This window comes from Typopeltis vanoorti, chromosome 12 (genome assembly GCF_054136105.1).
Source record: "Typopeltis vanoorti isolate ZY-2024b chromosome 12, IOZ_Tvanoo_1.0, whole genome shotgun sequence".
NCBI classification, from domain to species: Eukaryota; Metazoa; Arthropoda; class Arachnida; order Uropygi; family Thelyphonidae; genus Typopeltis; species Typopeltis vanoorti.
In genome coordinates this window covers 21,214,614-21,240,977 of record NC_143560.1, presented here as the reverse complement: position 1 = coordinate 21,240,977, position 26,364 = coordinate 21,214,614, and the positions used below count along the sequence as shown (strand labels likewise).

At 34.6% G+C, this 26,364-nt stretch overlaps 1 protein-coding gene across 3 annotated transcripts in view; it reads right to left on the bottom strand.

Moving 5' to 3' along the window:
- LOC150100620 (uncharacterized) overlaps positions 1 to 26,364 on the bottom strand; it is a 174,156-nt gene that overhangs the window by 14,262 nt on the left and 133,530 nt on the right. For all 3 annotated transcript variants that reach the window (XM_090401971.1, XM_090401972.1, XM_090401973.1), the window contains one exon: positions 4,841 to 4,990. In XM_090401971.1, coding sequence (XP_090258097.1) covers positions 4,841 to 4,990 — 150 coding nt within the window. The remainder of the gene's footprint in view (positions 1 to 4,840; positions 4,991 to 26,364) is intronic.

Here is a 26,364-nt window from a genome sequence, read left to right as displayed (position 1 = left end):
ATCATAAAAAGAAAGAATATGGAAAAGAACTGTTTGACTCTGATCGCACAGATGCACCAGATATACAAAATATGGATGGTGAACCAATTACATATGAAGAAATAGAATACGCTCTAAGTCAAATGAAAACAGGTAAAACACCAGGCCCTGATCAGATCCCTATTGAATTGTTAAAGAAAGTAAATGAAAACACACTTAATGACCTAAAGGTTATTTTTAATAACATCTATGATTCAGAATACATCCCTGATGATCTAAGGAAATCCATCTTTGTCACTATTCCCAAAATTCCAAGAACTTTTGAATGTACAGAATATAGACTAATAAGTTTAACAAGCCATGTTACAAAATTACTACTGAGAATAATCCTAGAAAGAATAAAAGGCACTTTGTCAGCAGAAATAGAAGACACTCAATCAGGTTTTCAAAAAGACAAAAGGTACAAGAGAAGGAATCTTCAATTCAAAAACATTATGTGAAAGAAGCCTTGACAACCAGAAAAGCATATATCTTTGTTTTATTGATTACACCAAAGCATTTGATTCAATAGATCACAAGAAATTAATACATATCCTACAGAATAATGGGTTAAAAGGAAAAGATCTGCGTATAATTACAAATATATACTGGAATCAAATGGCCTCAATAAGATATAAAAATACATATTCTGGCAACTTTGAAATCAAAAAAGGAGTAAGGCAAGGATGTGTGTGTCTTATCATTCTTACTATACAATATATATACTGAGCAAGTTTTTAAAAATATTTCAGAACTGAAGGGTGTAAAAGTCAGAGGTAGGAACTTCAACAACTTCAGGAATGCAGATGACACAGTTCTTATAGCTGAATCTGAAGATGATCTTCAAAACTTAATCACAGAAATTTACAACAGAAGCTTAGACATGGGGCTAATTATTAACCTAAAGAAAACAAAGTGCATGATTATTTCAAAAGAACCAATAAATAAGAAACTGAACATGACTGTTAACAAAAAGGAAATTGAACAGGTTCAGTCTTTTATATATTTGGGGCAAATGTTTACAGACAGAGGAAATTCCCTTAAAGAAATAAAAAGAAGAATAGAGATAGCAAGAAAAGCCTTTACTGATATGAAAACTGTTCTAACATCCAGAGACATTAATATAGACACGAGAAAAAGATTAATAAAATGCTATATCTAGTCAAGCAAGCCTTCTCTACAACAGTGAAACTTTGACTCTAAATAAAGAAGCAGAGAAAAAATTAGAAGCTTTTGAAATGTGGACCATCAGAAGAATGTTGAAAATACCATGGACAAAGAAAATGAAAAACAAAGATGTTTTAAAGAAAGTAAAAATGAAAAGAACATTAATGAAAATAATTAAAGAACGAAAACTTAAATATTTTGAACATCTAACTAGACAAGACGGTATTCAGAAATTAACATTAGAAGGGAAATTGGATGGAAAAAGAGGGAGAGGTAGACCCAAGAGAATGTGGTTCAAAGACATTAAGGACTGGACTGGCCTGAATTACCATAAATGTTCCAGAGCAGCAAAAGAAAGAAAAAGATTCCGTGACATGGTTGCCAATCTCCTTCTAGGAGATGACACTTGAAGAAGAAGTATATCATTTATGCTTTAAGATTTAATCACAGGAATAACCAGGTTTTTCTATGCCGGTGTAATACTTTGTCTATCTTATGTTTATTGTAAACTTATTATTCAATTACTTTTGTTAATTTCTTCTTTATATTTAATTTACTTTACTTCTTCTATATCTCTATTCTTCATTAACCTTATTTAATTCTCACTCTGACTTTATTTAATCCTTTCATGTACTCTATTAACTTTATTCTCTTTGCTCTACCTTCAGTATTCTTTACCTATACCAGAGATCTCTAGAAATCTATTTTATATTTATATGCATAAATGAGGATCATAGACTACTGTTGCAAATTACCGACCGATCAGCATATCAGGAGTCATTGTCAAGGTCTTGGAGAAAGTAATCAAGGGAAAAATACAGAAATGGATTGATGAAAATGAGATACTGTACGGGTGACAGCATGGCTTTGTGAAGGGTAGATCATGCCTCAGTAACTTGCTCAAGTTTTATAACACAGTGACGGCTGAACTGGATAAGGGTAATGGGTTTACAGTGATACTGCTGGACCTGGCTAAGGCCTTTGACAGGATACCACATGGAATTCTAATCCATAAACTGCAACATATGGGATGGATATAGGGTTGGTGAGATGATGGATAGGTGGGTGGTTGATGGAGAGATATCAGAGAATAGTTTATTCAGGAGTAAAGTCCAAAAGACGGCCTGTGACTAGTGGTGTGCTGCAGGGTTCTGTTCTTGGACCACTGCTGTTCAATTTGTTCATTAACGATACAGGGAAGGATCTAAGAGGAACAGTTCATTTGTTCGATGATGATGCAAAGTTGGGTAGGGCAATAGTGAATGCAGAAGATGTCAAAATTTTGCAGGATGATTTGGATAGATTGGAGTTCTTGGATAAGGAGAATGGATGTCAATTTAATGTAACAAAATGTAAGGTTATGCATTTTGGGGTGAAAAGATTAGCAGCAGTATACCACATTGGTGGACCTGTACTCCAGGAGATTGATGAAGCCAGGGACTTGGGAGTGTTGGTGGATAGGGAGATGTAGTTTAGGGGGCACATTGCAAAAGTGCCTAAATCAGCTCATCAACTCATTTGGTTGTTGAAAAATACTTTAGTGAGCAGAGACAAGCAAGTTATTGTTCCTCTGTACCAAGCCTTGATAAGACCTCATCTTGATTACTGTGCCCAGATTTGGTCACCTAGGTTTCTTCTTGATGGGGAGGAGGTGAAGAGGATCCAGAGGCAAGTGACCAAGATGATAGCAGGTCTATGGAATGAACCTTATGAGAACAGGTTGAAGATTTGTGGGTTGCAGAAATTGGTTGATAAGCGGAAGAGGGGAGATATGATTGAGACATTCAAATTGCTGAAGGGTTTCTCTAAGATTAATTCAGAGGATATTTTTGAGATCAGGACTGGTGGTGGGAGAACTATGGGACATCTATGGAAGCTGGACAAGAGTGTGGTTAGCAAGGGTGTTAGAGCTGGGTTCTTTACTTTTAGAGGGGTAAATGAGTGGAATAAGCTGCCAGAATCTGTTGTAGGTGCTATGACAGTGAATGAGTTCAAGGCAAGGTATGATAGATACTGTGAGAATGCCGAATAGTTGTGTGGACATGATGTTTAGGGCCTCCCTCGATGAGTCTTAGGACTCCCTGGAGCTGCCCATAATAATAATAATAATAATAATAATAATATTTGGGGTGTATTTGACTATGCTGAAATATTGGAAGTATTAATTAAATTTATTTTAGTCTATGTTGTAGTATAAGCCTTTCGACCAGACTTATTGCTTATCTTGATTGCAGATTCCAGTATGTCTTTTAATAAAATTCTTAAATCATTTGCATCCAGACCAATGTTTTCTAAGATTCCTATAAGTTTATCATGAGAGATAGTGTCAAATGTTTTTTTGAAATGACCATTCGCTGTACAAAAACAGAAATTTTTGAATTTCTGTTTTTGTACAGCGAATGGTCTTTCAACATTCTGAAGTTTAATATTGCATTGCTTGTGCTTTTTTCTATTTGTGAATCCATATCGTTCCTCAGCTATTATTTTATTTATCTGGTTTTAATGCCTATCTGATATTATTCTAAGATATAATGTCAAGGCATTGCTCATTAAGCCAACTGTTTTGTAAGTGAAGCAATGAACTGCTGTAAAAGTTTACAATATTATTATTATTAAGAAAGACCTCCATGGAGTCAGAGACTCATTGAGGGAGGCCACATACTACACACACCAGCTATCATACTTTTTCTTGAATTCATTCAACACTGCTTGCACTCACAACATCCAATAGCAATCCATTCCAATCATGTACCACCCTATGAGAGAAAAATCTAGTCCTCATCCCCTTCTTAGCAGCCTTCGTCTCAGCTTCCAAGGATGCACTCTCGTCTTTTCCCCACCCTCCATAAAATGAAATCTTGTATGACCCTTTCAGAAGTTTGTAAGTCTCAATCATATCTCCCCTCTTTCTCCTGTCTGCTAACGTCTGCAGTCTACAAATTCTCAATCTGTCTTCATACTCAGTATTCCACAATCCTGATATCATTTTTAACACTCTCCTTTGTACTCTCCCTATATATCAGAATCACAATGGAAACCAGGAGAGCAGACCTGCACGCAATAGTCCAAGTGGTTTTATCAAGGTCTTGTAAAGAGGCAAAATGACATCCTTATCTTTACATATGAGCATTCATTTCAGCATTGCAATTATCTTTTGAGTTATATTTGCAATTTTTGCCGCATGACCCCTGAACTTACTTCCTATCTATTAACACCCCAAGATCCCTAGCCTCATCAGTTTCTTCTAGCCTAATCCCACCAATATAATACAACATTGGATATCTAATAACGCCTAAGTAAATGACTTTACATTTACTGACATTAAACTGACACCCCCCCATGCCCACAATTCCAGCCTATTCAAATCATTCTGCAAGTACTGCATATCAGCAGCATTCCTGATTACCCTACTTATCTTTGCATCATCAGTAAATAGCTGCATGTCGCTTGTCAAATCCTTCTCAATATCATTAATGTACAGATTGAATAACAGTGGATCAAGCACTGATCCTTTCGGTATACCACTAGTTACCTTAAATCTTGCAGACTCACATCCCCTGTATTCATAGGACACTATAAAAATTTAACATTTATGCTACAGATGAAATATATAAAGGCCTCAAAATTGAAAGCATCAGAATTTAAAAGATCTTACCTCTTTTTGCCATCTAGAGGCTCTATCCTGGGCCTTCAATTGCAGTAAAGCATTTACTGATGGTTTCTTTTGTGAAAGTTTGTTATTCTTTCCCTTTGACAATCTTCTTAATTCAACTTTAGGAGCACAGCTAGAATACAGTGTTTGTTTCTGAAAGCATTAAAAAAAGTTCATAATCAGGGTGAAAGATTAAGTTGCATAAATATATATGTAACTTATCTTCTTAAAGAATCATCTTAAAAGTTTGTAAAGAAGGTGCTGCAAAACTGTAATAACATGTTTATAATTGTACCACTTCTATAAAATTACCTTTCTTGCAAACTGAAGTTCATACTTTGCTTATTGTTACAGTGTATTACTTCCTCTATGAAAGAAAGTGAAATCATTCTGAATGAATTTTGAGGACTGTAATAATACTGAATTACACATTTAGCAAACAGGATTAAATATGGCACTGATAAGTTTTTCTTGTTTTTTTTTAAATATGAATCCTACCCATGAAAGGTCTAAATCTATAGTTCAATCAATCCTCACTATAGCAAGCACCATTATAACAATCTTGCTCACTATAACACTCCACCAAAAGGTCTCAGCCAAAGTTTTCCATAGGTATGATGTAAGAAAATTCACTGTAATAAACTATCCATGTGTTCCCTATAGTAAGGGTTCATTATACATTAGTATTAATACTCTCAGTGGTCTAAAGATTAAATAATTCAGAAAATAAACATGAAACTTTTTTTTCAACTCACTTAATGCCAGTGAGTGGTGGTGGTGGGCTCACCATAAGCAATGGAATTCACTATCACCTCAAGATATTCACACACACACATCCATGTCTCCAAACCCATGAACCCATCCATATACGATATGGATGGATTCATATGACTGAAGACTTCAAAATGAACTTTTCACTCAGCATCCCAAATAAGAATGCTAAGAAAGAGCCAAGTTAATTAAATCTCAATATATGAAGCATATTTCCTCTCCTTATTCGGTTATAATGGCTTTTTTTTTGTTCTTTTTTAGATTGCTTCTTCATAATTAATGTTTCGTTTGAAAGAATATATCTTTTATTTTAAAACAAATGCTTTCCTTTTTTGCCTATGCAACAGCCTAAATGAAATATCAAAAACGGTCATATTCTTCTTAAAAAGATTTATATACACTATCTGATCAAAAGTGTCTGAACACCTACTCAAAACTGTAATCAGACTTTCCCTGTGACACACTTTCCAGTAATGGACATTAATATGGGGTGGGTCCACCCTTTGCTTCTATGACAGCTCTAACTCTGCTGGGAAAAATTTCTTACAGGCATCAGAACAGCTTTGGAGGAATGGAAGCCCATTCTTCCTGAAGAGCTGTAGCCAGAGCAGTTCGTGATGTGGGTAGTTAGGGTCTGGAGCGAAGTCAGCATTCCAAAGGTGTTCTATGGAATTCAGTTCATGATTCTGGGTTGGCCAGTCCATTCCTGGAACGTTATTGTCCACAAACCATTTCCTCACACTTTGCTTTATGGCATGTAGCATTGTCATACTGATACAGACAATAGTCATCACCAAATTGATCTTCTACCATAGACATACTACCACAGTACGCAACAGGTCAAACTGTCCTTGCACTCTTCTGCATTTAGATTTCTGTAGTGTTACAAGAGGGCTAAGTCCATTCCATGACCCCCCCCCACACACACACACTATAATACCACCTCCTCCAAATTTCACTGTTGGCACTACACACATTTGCAGGAATCATTCTCCAGGCATTCGCCACACCCAGACCCTCCCAACAGACTGCCACATGGTAAAACGCGATTCATCATGGCAAATCACACGTTTCCAGTTGTCCAGTGGCATCGCTCTTTACACTACTGCAGGCAGCACTTAGCGTTCACAGAGAAATGTTTGGTTTATGGGCAGCTGCTCAACCATGGAATCCCATTCCTCTTAACTCTCGATGCAAAGTTATGGTGTTGGCTGGACAGTTAGTAGCACTGCAGAACTCCCAGGTGATGGTTTCACTCGATGTCTTGCAATTTCCAAAAAACCATCTTCCTATGCTCGACGGTCCCTGTCTGTCATTAAACGTGGCCTACCTGGCCGTGGTTTTGTTGTGGTTGTGCCACAATCACGTCACTAACTGTTGACTTGGGCAACTTGAGGAGGGTTGAAATGTCTCTGACAGATTTCTTACTGATGTGGCAACCAATAACTAGTCTACGTTCAAAGTCACTGAGCTCCCTTGACCTATCCATTCTGCTTGTACTTCTTATTACTGAACAACACACAGCTCCATGCCTCCTTTTATACCAGTAAGTGAGGTTGTAGTGACATCTAGATGTCAGTTTATGAATTACAGAGGGATGTCCGGATACTTTTGACGAGATAGTGTATAAGAAATAAAGAAACACAAATTCTGAGACATTCCTACTACCAAATCACAATACCCTGGTTGGAAAAAACTGTGAAAGAGTGTGAAGTCTTTCACACTCTTTCACAGTTTCACAAAGACTTCATGATCTCCTTGAAATCTTTGTGACTTCAAGGAGATCATGAAATGTTTTTTTAACAAGCCTCATCAAAAAGACTTTGCCTGTTGCACTAATCAATTGTGCACAGTCTCCAAGTGTATGAAAATGTTCATGTATAAGTTAAATAAAGAGAAACAGATTACATGTAAAAAAAAGGCAAACCTTACAAATCCTTTCACATACCCTCGACAAATATCAACAGTCTTTCTTACCTCATCCATTTCAACTCTAATCTGCTAATCCATTGTTTTTCTGACAAACTTGCATTTCAGAATTTAATCACTACTCATGCACTTTACAAATTTTTGACTCTCTTTTTGCAAAGTGGCATTTGTGCATATGTTCACTCTGATATTCCCCTTAGCTACTAATGGCTCACGCAAAAAGTTAAGCAAGTTTGGGCACAGTTAGTAGCTAGAAGATCATCAATCATTTGATGATGTTAGCACACTCTCCCTCAATGAGTCTTTGGACTCCCTAGAGGTATCAAATAATAAATAAATAAATGTCAGAAAAAGCATGTTCAACTAAGAAAGTGAACATATTTTTTTATGTTATTTGGCTAAAATTTCATGTTTTTTTATTTTTATTTTTCACTCTTCCACTTCCACCAACCATTCTAAATGTTTGATTTTCTATTTTTCAATGCCAACTTTTCTCCAGCACAACTTTTCCAGCCTTTACAGTTATCTTTTTCAAAACTGCCAATGTTCACAATTCTAAATGAACTGATCCAGCAGCTAGAGAGTAGAGGAATAATATAATCACGTAATCACAAGAAAGATATTTATTTAACCAAATATTTCGGTCTGGAAATAGCAGACCATCGTCGGTGGTATTACAAGAACAGTTTAAAAAAATATACAAGCTAGAATACTAACAATAGATCGTTGAAATTAGAACATGCCGCGTGATGTTATATCACTAAGTATGAAACGAAATATTTTGAAGTAGAAACATGATTGAATTTGCTATAAAAAAAAAAAAAAAAAAAAAAAAAAAAAAAAAAAATTAATGAGTAATCTTGATTAGGCTTTCCCAGATTTTTGATATAGATATGCAGTCATTACGATTCAGGTTGGGATGATGGAGCAAGGCCTCCACGCTTTCCTTGAACAAACGTTCGAACCTATAACGGGATCTATGTAAGAGGCGCGTTTTGGACCAAAGGATGCTGTGGTCAGTTTCAATCCCGTGTTGAGCCAAACCAGACTTTTCAGGTTTATTGTGAAGAATGGATGATTGATGTTCTTGGATTCTTTTTTCAAGAGAACGTCCAGTCTGTCCAAAGTAAGAGAGATCACAGTTGCAAGGAATTTGATAAACTCCAGGAAGAGATAAAGTTGAGCGTTTGTCTTTAGGAGAAGGAAAATGAGAGGACAATTTGTTAATAGGAGAATACGTAGCTGTTAAATCATATTTCTTCAAAATTCTTGCGATAGGTTCTGAAATACTGGAGATATAAGGAATAGGTACTCGACGTATTGAATCTTTGTTGTTTTGTGAAGGATTATAAGATGTAAGAAGACGTTGAATACTTTTTTCAGAAAAGCCATTGAGTTTCATGTGTTGCTGGATAGTAGAAAATTCTCTTGAAAAAAGAATCCAAGAACATCAATCATCCATTCTTCACAATAAACCTGAAAAGTCTGGTTTGGCTCAACACGGGATTGAAACTGACCACAGCATCCTTTGGTCCAAAACGCGCCTGTTACATAGATCCCGTTATAGGTTCGAACGTTTGTTCAAGGAAAGCGTGGAGGCCTTGCTCCATCATCCCAACCTGAATCGTAATGACTGCATATCTATATCAAAAATCTGGGAAAGCCTAATCAAGATTACTCATTAATTTTTTTTTTTTTTTTTTTTTTTTTTTTTTTTTTTTTTTATAGCAAATTCAATCATGTTTCTACTTCAAAATATTTCGTTTCATACTTAGTGATATAACATCACGCGGCATGTTCTAATTTCAACGATCTATTGTTAGTATTCTAGCTTGTATATTTTTTTAAACTGTTCTTGTAATACCACCGACGATGGTCTGCTATTTCCAGACCGAAATATTTGGTTAAATAAATATCTTTCTTGTGATTACGTGATTATATTATTCAGTCTTATGTCGCAAGTATCCTTAAAACAACAGAGAGTAGAGGTATTTTCTATCATTAACAATTTGACACAACTTGCTCACGTGTCTACCAGAATCTTAAACCTCCACTCTTGACTTCTTCTATACAAGTGATCCTCTTAAATATACTGTGTATACTGTTTTTATCTAAGTAATTCAAATCACAAGCTAGCATTAATTTCCTCTTCTTCCACAGGATAGATGCACAACAATTACCATTCTCATTCTCAAGCTGTCTGGCATTAAAAATGATGCAAAATTGGATGCTCTTCATGTCTTTTTATGCTTGAAAATGAAGAGGGGGAAAAAAAAACCCAAAGATAATCAAATTGTTGGATTACTGTTTCCATTCTTCTGAACTAAACATATGATGGTAAAATCGCCAAAACAGTTCTAAGTATGGAAACAGTCAAATGAATTTAGCATGCAGTAGAAAATTGTCAAAAGATTGACTACTTTGGACTTGGAACTTCAGAATACACTCCCAAGTACAATTGCTGCATAATCTGAATTTGTGAAAGTTTTCCAAGAGAAAAAATAGCAGCAGCAGCAGCAGCAGCAAATGTTCTTGTATACAATTACACACATGTGCAAGCATGCATGCATACACACACACACACACACACACACACAAAAAAAACATCTCATACCTGTATCATCACCTATGCTTTACTGGAACATATTCGGTTTCTATAAATCAAGTGGATATTAAATCCAACATTATTTTAAAGCCGAATACAGAAACTATAAAAGTTTCGTACGAAATTTGAACAAAGAGCTTATGGGAATACACTCGCTGGCATTTACAAGTTGCCCTAGCCAGACCTTATAGGAGACACGATCACTTTGCCCAAGTGTCCATATATTCGCCTCCTATTGGTCCATTTTGATAAGGTTTCACTGGCTCTTGTCAAATTTCGTACAAAACTTTTAGTTTCTGTATTCAACTTTGATTAATAACTTATTACACAGGCTTCACCTATCCAGCAATGAAACAGAATACAATTATTTTGGAATGTTACTATGCTTCTACTTGACAGCCATTCCATAAACATAGTGTATGGTTTTCTTGACATTCTTCAATTACAAAAAAGTTCACGACAATGAAAATATCCCAACAGGGACTCAAATAATAAGGAATCTACATAAAATGGCCATTCATTCGTTTTGTTTATTTTTGATGGGAATCTTTATCAACTTTCTCTTTACTTTCCCCTACATCCACTGCTTTTTTTTTTGCAAGTTCTCTCTCACTATTCTTTTCTCATGTCCATCAGCTGTTTGCTTCGTACCACAATATATCATACTCTGAATTCTCAGTGACAAGTGGAATCACAAATTGCAAAGAGAAGTTCACAAATTTTTAATAGAATCTGTGCCATTATAACATTTATTAAATGCACGTATTCACAAGAATATAATAATTTTATTACTGCAAATATTTCAACCAGAAACTAACTGGTCATTATCAGTGCATCAGCATAATCACAAAATGAAGCCATAAATTGTAACTGTAATGTATCCATTCCTGAATATCTAAGTAATAAGAAAAACAAAATCCAAGACAATAAAAAATCAAATACAGATAAAACTGAAATCACAATCCATGCATTTGAATAGAACCACATTCCTCAAATCGAAAAAGCTCCCATATTTGACCTTCAAAATAACGAAACCACATCAAGAATTTCAGAAATCATAGCTATAAGATGTGACAGCAATTCCATAAATGTCCATTGTCCCTATATTAGAGAATTGGAAGCTCCACCATATTCAAATAAATCTGTGATTTCCTCAGCAACGACTAAAAAATTCGATGCAACCATAAAAATAAACTTAGCACAGACTTCAACTTTTCATTATTTTCTCTCACTCCTCTGAAAATGACTCCCAGTCTAAATAGCCCATACATAAACATAATTTTTATTTTTTGTCTGTTCATTCTTCATGGAAGTTCATTATGTAACATAATATCTATTCCTCTGTTTGTTTGTTTTTTAATTTTTCCATATATTTTACTCTACCAATGTTGTTCTATCAAAATTATGTTCCAAAAAATTTTTAAATCAACAAAGAACATGAAGATCTTTGCTAAGATATGCTTAAAAACGTCTTTCATGTTCATCACATTTTTAATATATGGCTGAATGTTTATCATTTATGCTTTTAAGATTTAATCACAGGAATAACCAGTTTTTTTATACCATAATACTTTGTCTATCTTGTGTTTACTATAAACTTATTATTCAATTATTTTTGTTAATTTCTTCTTTATATTTAATTTACTTTACTTCTTCTATATCTCTATTTTTCATTAACCTTATTTAATTCTCACTTTGACTTTATTTAATCCTTTCATGTACTCTATTAACTTTATTCTCTTTGCTCTACCTTCAGTATTCTTTACCTATACTGGAGATCTCTAGATATTTCTTTTTGAATTAACAACTGAGGCACTAGCGGTATAAGAAATATCAATACTTCCAGTAAAGTTCGCTTTCTATGTTAAGGCCCTTCTCAATAATACTTTACAGTCATGGCTAACACTTAACTTCAATTTGTAGCTATTTGTAAACTCACCACTCACAGGATCACATTTATTTAGAAACAGTGCATTGCATAAAAGATCAGGTGGCACTCTTTGTAAATAAAACAAACATGTTTATTTATATTGAAGCAACTATACAAATTACACATCAATGAATTACTACTTCTTACTCCACTCTAAGTTTAACACTTTAGAGGAAAACTTCCTTTAGAAAATTTACGTAATCATTCAACATAACAAAAATTATTAAGTAATTTTATGAGAAACTATCATCCCATTTACAATTTAGGAATTGCCATGCCTTGTTAACTATAACTATAAATTCCAGTTTTCACTTTATATAAACTTCTCTTTATGCAAATTATTTTCATACTATATATAGTAACTCTATAAACTTGTCAGTTCTTCTAAAGCAGTCTCTCATAACATTGACAAAATTACATTGAAAACAAACTCAAGTGACTTCTTTATCCCTATAGTGCACTTGTTCACATTTTCTTTACAGATTCCCTGGCTTTTTTTCCCATATCAAGTCTTGGGCTTTCACTTGGAGATTTCATGAACACCGACAAATGGCTGGCGGGACCTGAAGCACAATTTCCCAGCGCTTTAAGACTTGGGTGAAGGTCTGACGGTCGAGGCTTCATGCAGATTGTCTCATTGGCAATGCATTTGGTCCAGCACCACTGCTCCCTCGGTAATTAATTGGCTCCTAGGGCTGTCCGTCGCAACATCATTCGAACTGGACGAAAGTCGTGGATCAAAGACGCTCTTTCCTCTTTTTTCTTTTCCTGGTGTTGATGTCGATTGTTGATCTTTTTTTTTTTTTTTTCCATGATGCCTTATATTCAGTCTTTGCAGGACCCTGGATGAAGGTTTGAGACCCCGAACATTGCCGCACAAACTCTTGACCTTCTCTTAATCATGGACTTCTAGCTCTACCTGAAGTGCAGGGAGAGCTAGACCTGACCTTGAAGGCGATATTGGACTGATAGGTTTCTTTTACATTTTATAATAAATACTAACATCGACGTATTTCCGATTTCTAAGGCATTGTCCTTGAACTTAACATTTTCAGACATCTTCTATTTACACAATTTAGCATGCTAATTCCTCTGGGTTTTAATACATGAGCTTTTAGTATTATTTACATAGAAAAATATAAGGTTACTTTTGTGATTTAAGATATAATCCCTGTAAAAGTCGATGCAATAAAATTGGAAAATTTATGCTGCATCGAATTTTACACAGGGATGCTCCTTAAGTATAGGCAAAATTGCTATATTGTATCGATTTGCATTTTAGAGAAGCAATATGAAAAATTTTCAGAAAGATAGCATCTATAAAGTTTCATTTTACAAGATTTCGTCTAAGATGATAAGAGAACGTTATACTTATGAAAGTGATTCATTCACGTTTTCATAAGTACAATGGTCATTCTGGCCTTTCTCATAATAACAGCAAAGTAGCAACAGCTTTCTTTCTTTTTGTGATTAAAATAATATATAAATGCAGTAATCCCTGATTATTGTGCTTTTGATTGTTGCACTTCTCAAATTGACACAGTTTATAAACTGATACCGAGTTTTCAATAAACACCATCTAAAATTCAGTTAATGCAGTATCTGGCTTGAGTTTATATTTTCAAAAAATTATGTGTGAAATTGGTCTTCAAAGTGAATGGCAAAATGCTCATAGCATTAAAACCACTGGTTGCTTGTCATTACTGACAAATACAATCATTATTAAAGCTTATGAACCAAGGGACGATTGCAACTGTCTATGAAGTACTTTTGCATGGGTAATTAAAGCTACAGTGGAAGACAAAGCAATTTTATTGACAGAATTCTGGAACAATTATACTTTGAGACTACACTGAAAATATGAATGAATCACTGTAAAATGATATCAAACAATATGAGAGGTTTGGAAGCATCTTTGTTACATTGTGCAAATGATTTTGTTGTCTTCTCCAAGCAAGTGGACGACGTTATTCAAGAAATAATTAACATTGGAAGAGAACTTGGTTTTAGATGAATTGGCCACTATGAATGTTTGCAAATTACCTGAACTGAAGTTAAGAACATAATAACAGTGATCTTAACTTAGATAAACATCTTGCACACAAACATGCAGATGCCAAAGATGTGAAGCAGATGAAAATGTTCAGATAAAGGAGATAACTAAAAAAAAAGGATTCAATGCAACGTTTCTTACTGTAGAAGCAATCCTAATATTAGGAAATGAGTATGCAGAGAAAAATGGTTCACGTTATTGACAAAAAATAAGTGAATGCTATTTATTTATTTATTTATTTATTTATTTATTGATACTATTCTTCATTAGGTTTTCACTTCTGATATGTATGTCTCAAATTACTTTTATGGTAAAAACACACAAAACAACATTATCGTAAAACCTCATCATAAAATAAAGCACTTAGTTCTACTGTTGTGTCCTGAATAAGTTAAGAAATGTTTAACATAAAATATTCAGGTCACAACTTTAATTTCTTAGGCAGAGAATGTGATATGTTGGTAATAGAATAAAAAGATAACCTTATAAATACAAATTAATTTAAGAAAGGAATTGTATAGAACTGTATAAAATACTTGTAAAATATAATATGTAATATGTGTGAGCCAGATGTAGAAATCAATGTAAGCTGTTAAATCTACTTAAGAACCCTGTTTCTTGTACTAAAGATGGTTAAAGGTGACCCAGAGTTCAAGGGTCACCTTTAACCATCCTGTGTTATGCATGCAAAAGGAGGGAAGGAAGTTACTGGAAAGAGAAACTAAAGCGCTTTCCAGGAAGAGAAAAACAAGTGCACGTGCGACAAAATAGAGGGAGCTGAATAGAATGACGTAAATACACGTGACTGTGTTGGCGGGCATCGTGACAGCCGAGAAATACCGAGAGGAGAAAAGATAACAAAAAGGCCATGCAAACGCCATTCAAGGCTTTTTTTTGGGGTTCTTGGTTCCTGACCTCTCTCTCGGACATAGGTCGAGTTCACCGTCGGAGAAGTCCCTGGCTGGCCATGGAAGGCATTGGTTCATCTGTTGCAGCGTTTGGAATGGGCCAAGTTATATCCTTGGACTAGGATAGCTGTGCTTTGTCGTGTGACAGAGGAACCAAACAGATGCCGTCCATTTCAGGCGATGTTCCCGTGCCACCTCCCATCTTTCCCGCTGAGATTCCATTCGTGTAGTCCGATCGAAGATAACAAATAGGAAGTTAAGCTAGAAGGCCTTGATGACCAGACAAGGCAGGAAAAGAGACAAAGCATCAAATCAGAGACGGTAAGGTAGACTTTTGTATTGTGATTTCCAGTCATAGAAGAGTGTGATCCCCTAAGAGAACATATAAGATGAACTAACTTTATGGAACTATAAGAATTGTCTATGACTTGGCTCAGGCCCATTTATTTAAGATTTGTTTGCCCTATGAGGCCGAGTGTATCTCTATATGAGCTGATAGTAGTGTATAAAGTAAGTTAACTAATGACCACGTGTGTGAAGAAGGAATGATAAGTGCCTGAGAATTAATGTTGAAAATGCTTATATTGGTCTATGCAAGTTTGTTTGTGTGTTTAGTCTAATTAGTTTGAGCCTACGTCTTTACTTGAGAATACTTCTGATAATATTTATATTGTATACTTGTATAATTCCTTGAGCTTATTAAATTATTTCTTTCAAGTACCTGCCTGACCTGTTTTGTCGTATTAATTCAAACAGCCGCTCATAAAATATTAACGAACTTAGCGGGATAAACCCAAGTGTATGAATGACTAAAGCTAGCCACGACTGTGAGACAGAGATAAGTGAACGGAGGTATAAAGTTTATCTCGGTTTAATCATCATGTATCATTCTCAGAGAGCCATCCTGGGTAAGAGTCCCGTCTATCCTAGGTATTAGCTGGTGCAGTAGAAATATAAATTTTGTTAATGCTTATTGGGTGAACTCTATCAGAATGTCATGTGATTAAACTGTAGGGAGGCCAATAAGACTGCTTAGAATAAAAGGGAAGAAAATTTGGTAAAGGATAAACGTTTATTTGCGTATATAAGAAAAATAAGATTACAGTATAAGGATAATATAAAGTACAACAAAATACTTAGATGAGAACGATATAACAAATGGCGCAATCAGTCAACAGGATGTGATTCGATCCCGAAAACAAAAGCTAGTAAATAGATCAATCACAGTGAGTTGGTCTTTAAATTCATATCAGGCAGGCATTAGGGTATTAGAATATTTGGAAATATTTTAGTGTGAGCCAAAATACCAACATGTCTCTGCCTACAAGTTCCAACATGGACAACGAGGAATTTTTCAGATCCAAAAATCTAGAGCAAGTATTCCCACAATTTTCTGGGGAAGACAACGATGATGTGGTTACCTTTTTCGAAAATATTGAGGAACTAAGAAAGATTAACTGCTGGAGTGATTTCCAGCTAATCCTATTAACACGCAGCAAGTTGGTAGGCAAGGCTAAAGCCTACATATCCTCCTCCCCAATGATAAGAAAAACTACAGAATACCTAGAATTCAAGAAACTGCTAATATCTGAGTACTCTCGAAAGAAAGAAGGTTCCGGAGTTCTAAAGAAATTGTATGGCTGCATACAAAAGAATGGTGAAGGAGTAATGAAGTTTCTAGGCAGAATATTATCCATTACTAAAACAATGAGAATATCCTCCCCAGAAGAGGAATCCCATCTGAGTTGGTTGGCCTTCCAACAGTTTAGAATCGGTTTAAATGACGATTTAAGGGAGGTGATTTTTAAAAAAGGGGCCCAGAAATTGGAGGGATCTTTGGCTCTAGCAAAAAAACGAGAGAAGATCGTGGAGGAAATGACTCAGGAAATGACTCTTAAGGATGCAAATTAAAGAAAAATCATTAATAGGCCCAGAAAAAAAAATGTTTATCCCAAAAGAGAATTCTGGTTTAATGGTTTCCAGTATATGTGAAACGAGCTTAGAGAAAATTGAAAGTAAGGTAACAGTGAAGAATAAGACAAGGGCAGAACAAAAAATGCAATCTGTCTCAATAGCGAAGGTGGGAAAGGCGTCTGTCCCTAGTAGAGGGTTCAGTTGGAGGAATCCCTTGTAAATTTCTCCTCGACACCGGAGCTAACATATCAGTAATTCCAACACAATTAGTCAAGGAATTCCAAACCGATAGCAATGATAACCTTACTGAGATGCCCGAACCTATCAAGATCATTGGTATTGCAAAAGTTGAGCTCTGCTCAACATTAAAGGTCAGTACTAAAATCTCTATACCTTGTTTCCCTTTTGAATCCACGCATGAATTGGTTGTACTTCCTGAGGTGGCAGACACTAAGAGTCAAGTAATACTGGGTCTCGACTTTCTGGAGGAGAATCAGTTCATGTGTGACTTCTCTAGTAGGACACTATCATTGTGTGGGAAGAAGTACAGGCCCGAGTGCCTAACAAGGCCAATTAGTGAGAGAGAAATGACCATAGAAATTGAAGCTAACGATGATCGTGAGAATACCGATATGTGGAGAAGAAAGCTAACCTCAGATGCTCATAAACACTCAAGCTCAGAGCAGGACAGGGTTCTCATAGAGAAATTTTTTGAGTCAGTCTTCCGTGGATATTCAAAGGTATTTACAGAGGCGGTCAGCTCTCTGTCTTGTACAAAAAAAATCCAACATGCTGTTCAGGTCACTTCGGATACACCTGTATACATAAGGCAGTACCAGACACCCCTCAAGCACATGGACAATTTCAAGAAATTATTGCTAGAATATGAAAGGGCTGGAATTATAGAGAGGTCAAGTTCCCAATGGAACAGTCCTTTCATATTAGTAGAAAAACCTAATGGTGGACTGAGATTTGTCCTAGACTCGAGGGAGGTGAACAAAGTGACAAAACCCATTGACTTCCCTGCATGCAGAATTGAGGATTTGTTAATTGGATTGGAGGGAGATGAATATTTCTCAAAGTTGGATCTAAACTCAGGCTATTTCCAAATCCCTCTGAGGGAGGAGGACAGGAAATACTTTGCCTTCACCACCAGATGGCAAAAAGTACCAAATGTGCCGCCTTCCTCAGGGTGCAAGGAACTCAGCCATGAGATTCCAATCTTTGATGAACTCTGTTCTGTCAGATATGTTAGGAGAGGGAGTGATATGCTTCCAGGATGATCTCCTGGTCTATTCATCCAGTATTGAAGAGCACTGTAGATTGTTGACTGAAGTTATCAGTAGATTGAACGAAGCTCAACTTTCCTTGCTCAAAATGCATGTTCTTCCTCAAGGAAGTGGAGTATCTGGGCCATACGGTAAGTAAGAATAGAATAAAACCAACTGAGAATAATGTATCTGCCATCTTAAAGGCCAGGATCCCCACCACCACCATAAGACAGGTCAGAAGATATCTTGGCATGGTTAATTTTTACCGAAGGTTCATTCCAGAATGTTCGAAATTAATGGAGCCCATAGTTCTGCTGACAAAAAAGGGAAAGAAATTTGAATGGGGAAGGGAGCAACAGCAAGAGCATCGTCTTCTAAACCTTGCCTTAACACAGTCTCCGGAGCTGACCTAACCTATCCAAAACTGGGGCAGACATTCTATCTTTCGGCAGACGCCTCCTTTGATACGATAGCCTGTGTCGTAGAAGAAGATGAAGGGGAAGGATTCAAGCCCATCGCTTCCATCAGCAGGAAGCTCTCCCTTTCTGAGTTGAACTACTCAGTGATAGAAAAGGAAGCGCTAGCAATAGTTTATGCCTTACGGAAGTTCAAGTACATGCTCCTAGGCCAACAATGTGTCCTGCGATCCAAAATATTGTTAGTTGAGGAGGCCAGTAATAACATGGCAGCAACTTAGAAAACAATCAAAAACATTTAGGTTAGAATTAATTAAAGAAATATTTTGGAAAAATAAATACTTTTTTTTTCAACTCAGCTTTCCAAGTTTTAATATCCAAGATTAGCAAGAATCCTGCATATTCTGTCATTTTGATAACAAATTTAATTACCACTTTCATGTATCTATTTTAGGTTGCCATGTAGTGATTATGTTTACCTTCCGGTACAAATAAGTGCTGTTTACTTTCAGGTACAACTAAGTGCTCTCTCTCTCTCAAGATAAAATGATCTGTTCGTATCTATATGAGAATTCATATCAGAACTCTAATATCTGTGAAAACTGATTTGAATACTGTCTTATATACAGCTAGTTTAGAGTTTTGACTAATTTCTCTTATTTCATACAAATTTATTCAGTTGGCTTCCAACCTTCCCTTCTTTGCTAATTCATTTCATATTTAGTTTGCCATTAAAAATTGTATGCCTAATAACTGAAATGCTTTAAAAGTTCAAATTGTCCATTTGTTCAAAAGTTCCCTTTTCCCCATTCAATATGCAGTTAATATTTTCAATGTTCCTACCTATTTCCAGTCTTTTTATTGTAGGTTTTCATACCAAATTTATTTCAGCAGTTATGCAATTTAGTCAAGGAATCCTGCAGATCTGTACTGGATTTATTTAACAGTAACATTATCTGCATAAAGTAAATGAGATTAACATTTCCAATTTTGATATCAGGTTTAATGCCACTTTCCTTCATAAGATGATGAATAATGGTGGAGATAATGTGCACTCGTCTCTCACCTGATTTAACATCAAACCATCTTTCCGTACCTCCTTCAATTCTAACTGCTGACTTATAACTCAAATATAGATATGTATTAAATTAATAGCTTGAGTTTATATTTCCATAGCTTATAGTACTCATAATTATTAATTTAATACTGGCAAAAAAAATCACATAAAAAGTAATATAATTTAAAAAATCAATGTATAGTTTTATACAGTATTTGGTGATGTTAAAAAACATGCAGTTGCTTCACAAAGACAGGCCCTTTCTAAAGCATGATCCATGACTTACAGTCCACCCTGTAGAAAGAAGTATTAACATTGAGATTTCTAAATCACAAACAGTAATTTTTCTAAAATTCAACATGTGACAGATGGTGAATGCAGTAATGAGATATCACAAGCATGGATTATTGTTACAGGATATAACATACTGTCTCATAGCCTAATTCATCCGCATGTAGATCTCTTATGTTGCTGTCCAGAGATCATTTAATATCTAGATTTATGCACTCATTTTTTTCTCCACATCTCTGATGTGTTCTTTTGATGGATTTCTCTAGAATGTCCCATCTGTCCAATGTCACAAACACTGCAATTGCGATAGATTTTATCAACTCCTGGTCTCTTCATAGGTTGATGTATTGTTTAGGCGATCTTAACATAGTGGAGATTTTTTGTAGAAGTCTGAAGGCAACATTTAAGTTATATTAAGTAATTATATTAAAATATAATAACTTATATATTATAAGTTATTATATTTTGCTATTTTGTATTTAACATTCTTGATACAGGGAAAGAAACCACACCTTTGTAGTTATCTGCTTGTTGTCTTGGAGCCTGTGACAGTTTATACATGGAAAACTTTGAACAGTCAGCTATTGATAAATAAAATACTGAATAAAGATTATGGGTGAGATATGTTAATGATATTTTCATCATTTGGCCAAGATCAGAAGAATCTCTTCTGAACTTCACTGACTTCCTTAATGGTTTAAATGAAAAAATCATTTACATCACAGGTAGAAAAAGATAGTTATCTTACATTTGAAGTATACAGAAAAAAGTTTAATACAGGTTAGTATCTGCATGCTAGTTCCCATATCACCACTCGGCACAAAAAACGAGGTATCATCAAAATATTAAAACAGAGAGAGAGAGAGCCATTACATTATCAGGTGATGATGATGATAAAACAAACATGGAAATAATTTACATTAAAGACAATGGAAAAAAAAATGGTTACAACATCAAAAATATTAACAACGTATTGAATAAACTATCACAGGCTCCAAAGCAATAAGCAGATAACTACAAAGGTTTGGTTTCTTTACCCTGTATCAAGAACGTTAAAGACAAAATAGCAAAAGTCCTACAAGAATATAACTTAAATGTTGCCTTTAGACCTCTATAAAAAATCTCCACTATGTTACGATCACCTAAACATAACATGAACCTATGAAGAGAGAGATGACGAGTTTATAAAACCTATTGCAATTGCAGTGTTTGTTATGTTAGACAGATTGAACATTCTCGAAGAAATCCATAAAAAGAACATATCAAAGATGTGGAGAAAAAAAACAAGTGCATAAATCCAGATATTAAATGATCTCTGGACAGCATACATGAGAGATCTACATGTGGATGAATTAGTCTATGAGACAAAGTCTGTTATATCCTGTAACAATGACCATCACAGAGATTAGTAAAATCATTACATGAAATTTCAGAACAATATAATATGAGAATATCAAAAGTAAAAACTAAAAGTAATGTCTTACAAAGGAGAAAACCCAATAAGAAGTAAAATAGTAATAGATAATAAAATATTAGAACAAGTAAATATTTTCAAATAGATGGAATGCTTATCATATGAAGATGAAAAAGATCTAGACACTAAAATATGAAAGTTTGTTAAAGTAAACAGCATAATAAATAACATGCATAAGCCATCCCAAAAACACACCAGAATCAGACTATTTAACATTCTCTCTACGTCAACTTTATTATATGGAAGTGAAACATGGACCATAAAAGAGAAAAATGAAAATATTATACTATTATAACTATTCCAGTGTTATTCATTATCTATTCATTATCTATATGGATCACATTATGAAGGAAAGTGGTATTAAACATGATATCAAAATAAGAGATGTTAATGTCAGCATTTTGCTTTATGCGGACGATGTTATACTTCTAAATAAATCCACTACAAGTCTGCAAGATTCTCTGACTAAATTGAATAGCTGTTGTAATAGATATGGTATGAAGGTCAGCAATAAAAAGACAAAAACAATGAAAATAGGCAGAATCATTGAAAATGTCAACTGTGTTGTGAATGGAGAACCTGTGGAACAAGTAAAACATTTCAGCTACTTAGGCACGATTTTTACTGAAGATGGTAAATTAAATATAGAAATAGACAACAGAATCAATAAAGCCGGTATGGTGGGAAGTCAATTGAATAAATTCATATGGAATAAGAGAGAAATTAGTCGGAACACTAAATTAGCTGTATACAAGACAGTGTTCAAACCAGTTTTAACTTATGGATCTGAGAGCTGGGTCAGAAGTAAAACACTTGACCAAAGACTAGAGACCACAGATATGAGAGTCCTGAGAAAGATTATAGATGTGAACAGATGGCATCAATGGCAGTATCATATTAAAAACGAGGATATTAGGAAAGAACTTGACATTGTCTGCATCCAGGAATGCGTTAGCAGAGCTAATCTCAGGTGGTATGGTCACTTAAACAGAATGGGCGAGGAAAGATTAGCAAAACAAGTGTTCTCTGCCAGGTTGGCAGCAAAACGACCCAGAGGAAAACCAAGATATAGGTGGATTGATATGGTACAAAGTGCTTTAAATGATAGAAATATAAGATCTGATAATGTTGGAGTCTTGACAAGTAACAGACTGATTTGGAGGAAAATTGTAGATAGGAAATTAATAATGATGTAATTTTTTTCATGTAGTACTATCATATCCTGTACACCCCTTGAGGGTACATGGCAGGAATTTGATGATGAACTATTCCAGTCTCATGCAATGGCATAAGACAGAAATAGGCCACTTCCATGATAGGAAGAAGTTTTTTTGAAAATGAACAGATACTTAATTTAAGGTCATTATCAAAAATGATTCCTCTATAACTTATGCCACTTTTTGAATGTCTGAGCAGAATCTTTGGCTAAGTTTCATAGCTACTATCTTAAGTGGTTACAAGAAAGAGTGAGATTTAAAAAAAAAAAAAAAAAGGGGGGGGGGCTTTTAGGACTGTTTCAAATGTTTAACAATAAATAATTATTAACTTTAGTTTATTCTAGCTCTTTCATAAATTAGGTAATTCTATTAATAAAAATGGTCTAACTTAAATCTGAACTAAGATGGCTAAACAGATTTTTATCAGAGAACTCAAATTTTGAACAAAATCCGTTCACCTATTCAAAAGATTCATAGTATCTCAAATGAAATATTATATTATGCTTGCTTGCTTTCTTTAGTCTTAATGGAATATATTGAATTTAATAGTATTCTTTTCTGTTTATGGCTGCAATCACTTGATAAATTTTGACATACAGTGCTGCAAAGAATTAGATTCCTACTACATGTGGAACCTTAAAAATGCACTCATAAATTATGAAACGTAAAAAATTAAAGAAATGAAATTAATAAAAATAGAAAAAAAATCCTTAGTCTCATGCTTAAGTTTACAACCTTTCATGGAAAGGAGTGAAAAAAAATACATTTTTTATAGTAATATCCCACATATTTACTCATACTGGCCACCGAAGTAGAAACCTTTATGGAGATGTATGTAGATATCATTTACTCAGCGTATATGCAAAATACTTGGTCATGTGCCACCATGTGTTTTAGGCGACTATTTAAGAATGCTGCTGGTCAGTAATTGTAAATAATGTATGTCACAATGGGAGAAACAAAGGATCATTCAGAGTTCGATAAAAGGCTTATTGTGGGGTGCCCGTCTGGCTGAAGCGATGATTTTGAAAACAGCAGAGCTGACTAGTTTCTCAAACGGCGAGATATTCCAGGTGTTTAATCAGTGGAAAAATAACCGACTTTGTTTGTCTAAGAGTTCTTGTTCTTAGAACTTTTGTTCTAAGGCAGCTTGTCAAGATCGAGACTGGGGTCGTCTTAAGAAGACTTGTATGGACAAACAAAACTTCCTGTGTGCAAGTGAAGCATTTAATGAAAGCTGTTCCTGATCCATATCTCACCAAATAATGTGCAGGACATTGAAGTTGGTAGTTACATGCCTATATGGAAACACAGTATTAAATAAATGTTTCTAATTCAGTGGCTAGTATGTGTAGAAGTTCAACCATAGTATGCTAGTAGCATGGATAGATAGAAAGTTGAAAAAACAGAAGAAAGTTATTAACATTTGATTTGAAGATGTTCAGATTTTACTCTTTGGGAAATTGTAAACATTTAAATTCATTTAAACATCTTTAACATAATTTTGTTTATGGAAGATTTTACTGTTAATTAAAAAATTGAAATAAAAGATGTGTACAGATATTTTTCAGAATATTCTGTTGTAAGAAAAATATATAGCGGCTGTAGATGACTAGTGAGTATATATAGCGGCTGTAGATGACTAGATGACCAGATGTTTTTTATGCTGAGTGCATAAAATAGACATCAAGTGGAAAAGAAATTTCATTGCACCAATGATGGATGTATCTGTTACACCATTACTGAACTGCTCCTTTATTAAACGCATGTATTCACAAGAAAGTGTGATATGTATTCACATGTAAACACATGTATTCACAAAGGTGATTCTGAAATTTTGAAAGAATACAAGTACAGTGGAACCTCGGTTGTCGAACTTAATTCGTTCCTGAAAGCTGTTTGGAAACCGAACTGTTCGAAAGATGAACCTATTTTCCCATAAGAATTAATGTAAAATAGATTAATCTGTTCCTGAATAACAGATGATTGTTTATTTAAATCTTTACAACAGTACTTCATGCATAAGATCGTATACAAACATAATGAAAATACATAAGATCTTACACAAAAAAGAATAAACACAATAAATAGATAAAATAAAAACGAAAATTTATAGTTAAAGTGAAGTTAAATTTTCGTTTTTATTTTATCCATAGTTGATGACGTAAGTGGAAGGAGGTGAGTAAGGGGAGTCCCCTTCCATAAAAACATTATTTTTTATTTTATTTATTTATTTATTTTTGAGTATTGCACATATTGTTGATTTCGCCATACTGAACTGCATAGCAAGATTCAAGATTCGAATGCCATTTTCATGTTTGGATATGATTTCTTTTTTCATTTCTATTGTGGTTCTAACAACTTTTCTTTCCACTTTGCTGCTATCCCTATTCTTCTGTGGTCCCATGGTGGCTTAATTAATAATAATTTATGGAAAAAAAAAAAAAAACAGAAAGAAAACTCACTGCAAATTCGAGCAGGCATCTGCACTGAATGAAGGCTACTGGGTAACTGACACTTTCCTGCCTTACGGCTCAGCATGCGTAGCACGTCGTTGCCATTTGTCTGTTCGGGAACCGAAATTCTGTTCAGAAACCGGAGTGTTTTTTGTTCGGAAAATATGTTCGGGAACCGAATTGTTCAAGAACAAAGTCCTAATCAAAGTCCCAGCATAATGTTGTTCTAAAGATAATTTTATAACAAACTAATCTCAAGGTTCCTAGGAGTTGTTATAAGTGAGTCAACTGTGCTGCCAGAATTCCTATTTATCTGTCCATAAAAAAAAAAAAATAAACTACTTCAGCCTTACTGCATTTTGTTAATAAGGATGATACTGCAGTGAAACTATTTTTATAATTATTATTATTATTTGCTGCTCTCATCATGATCTTAATCTTAGAAAGACCAAGACTACAATGAGAACAAAAACAAATTATTGAGCTCAATTTTTAAATATAACTTAGTACTTACATAATCATATTCTATAATGATCTTATGCAGTATACATTTGTTTTTTTGCTAATCAAATATATTTGTTCGGTTATATTTGAAGAGTCAGTTTCTTAATAGGTTAATTAGAGCTTGAGTATGAGATGTAGTAATTAAATGAACAATACACAATATCCTGATTTATGATTAAGTTTCAAAAGCATGCAAGAATAAAAGTTTTCAAAGTTGTGGCAAGACCCTCTATGGAAGTGAATTAAGGACTGCAAAAACTGTAGAAGAAAAAAAGAATAAAAACTGGAGAAATTAAATTCCTACAGACAACAGCTACATTCTCTGTGACAAAAAAAGCACAGAAATATGAAAAGATTGAAAAAGACTCAGCATTTAGGCCCAGTGGCCTAAATCTGAAAGGATGATAATTATTTTACTGAAAACAGAGCCAACAGGCTTCACTTTGGCGAAGTAAAATTATTCAAAATTAAGTGGGTATTGAATACCATGTTAATTCTTAGCTGAATAAGAAACTCAAAGATAGGAAATCTAATCTAAGAGTTTCATGCCGAATACAGAAAACTATATAAAGTTCGGGAAGTCCAAGTGTAAGCCAACACCTGGTAGTACAATGCCAGGGCATCTCGGAGTAAAGATGGAGCAAGCTTTGATCACTGTTCTTAGTATTTACCCATAATGTAAAACAACAGTTCCTAGGAGATGTATTACTGTTCTACATTATGAGAGAAGG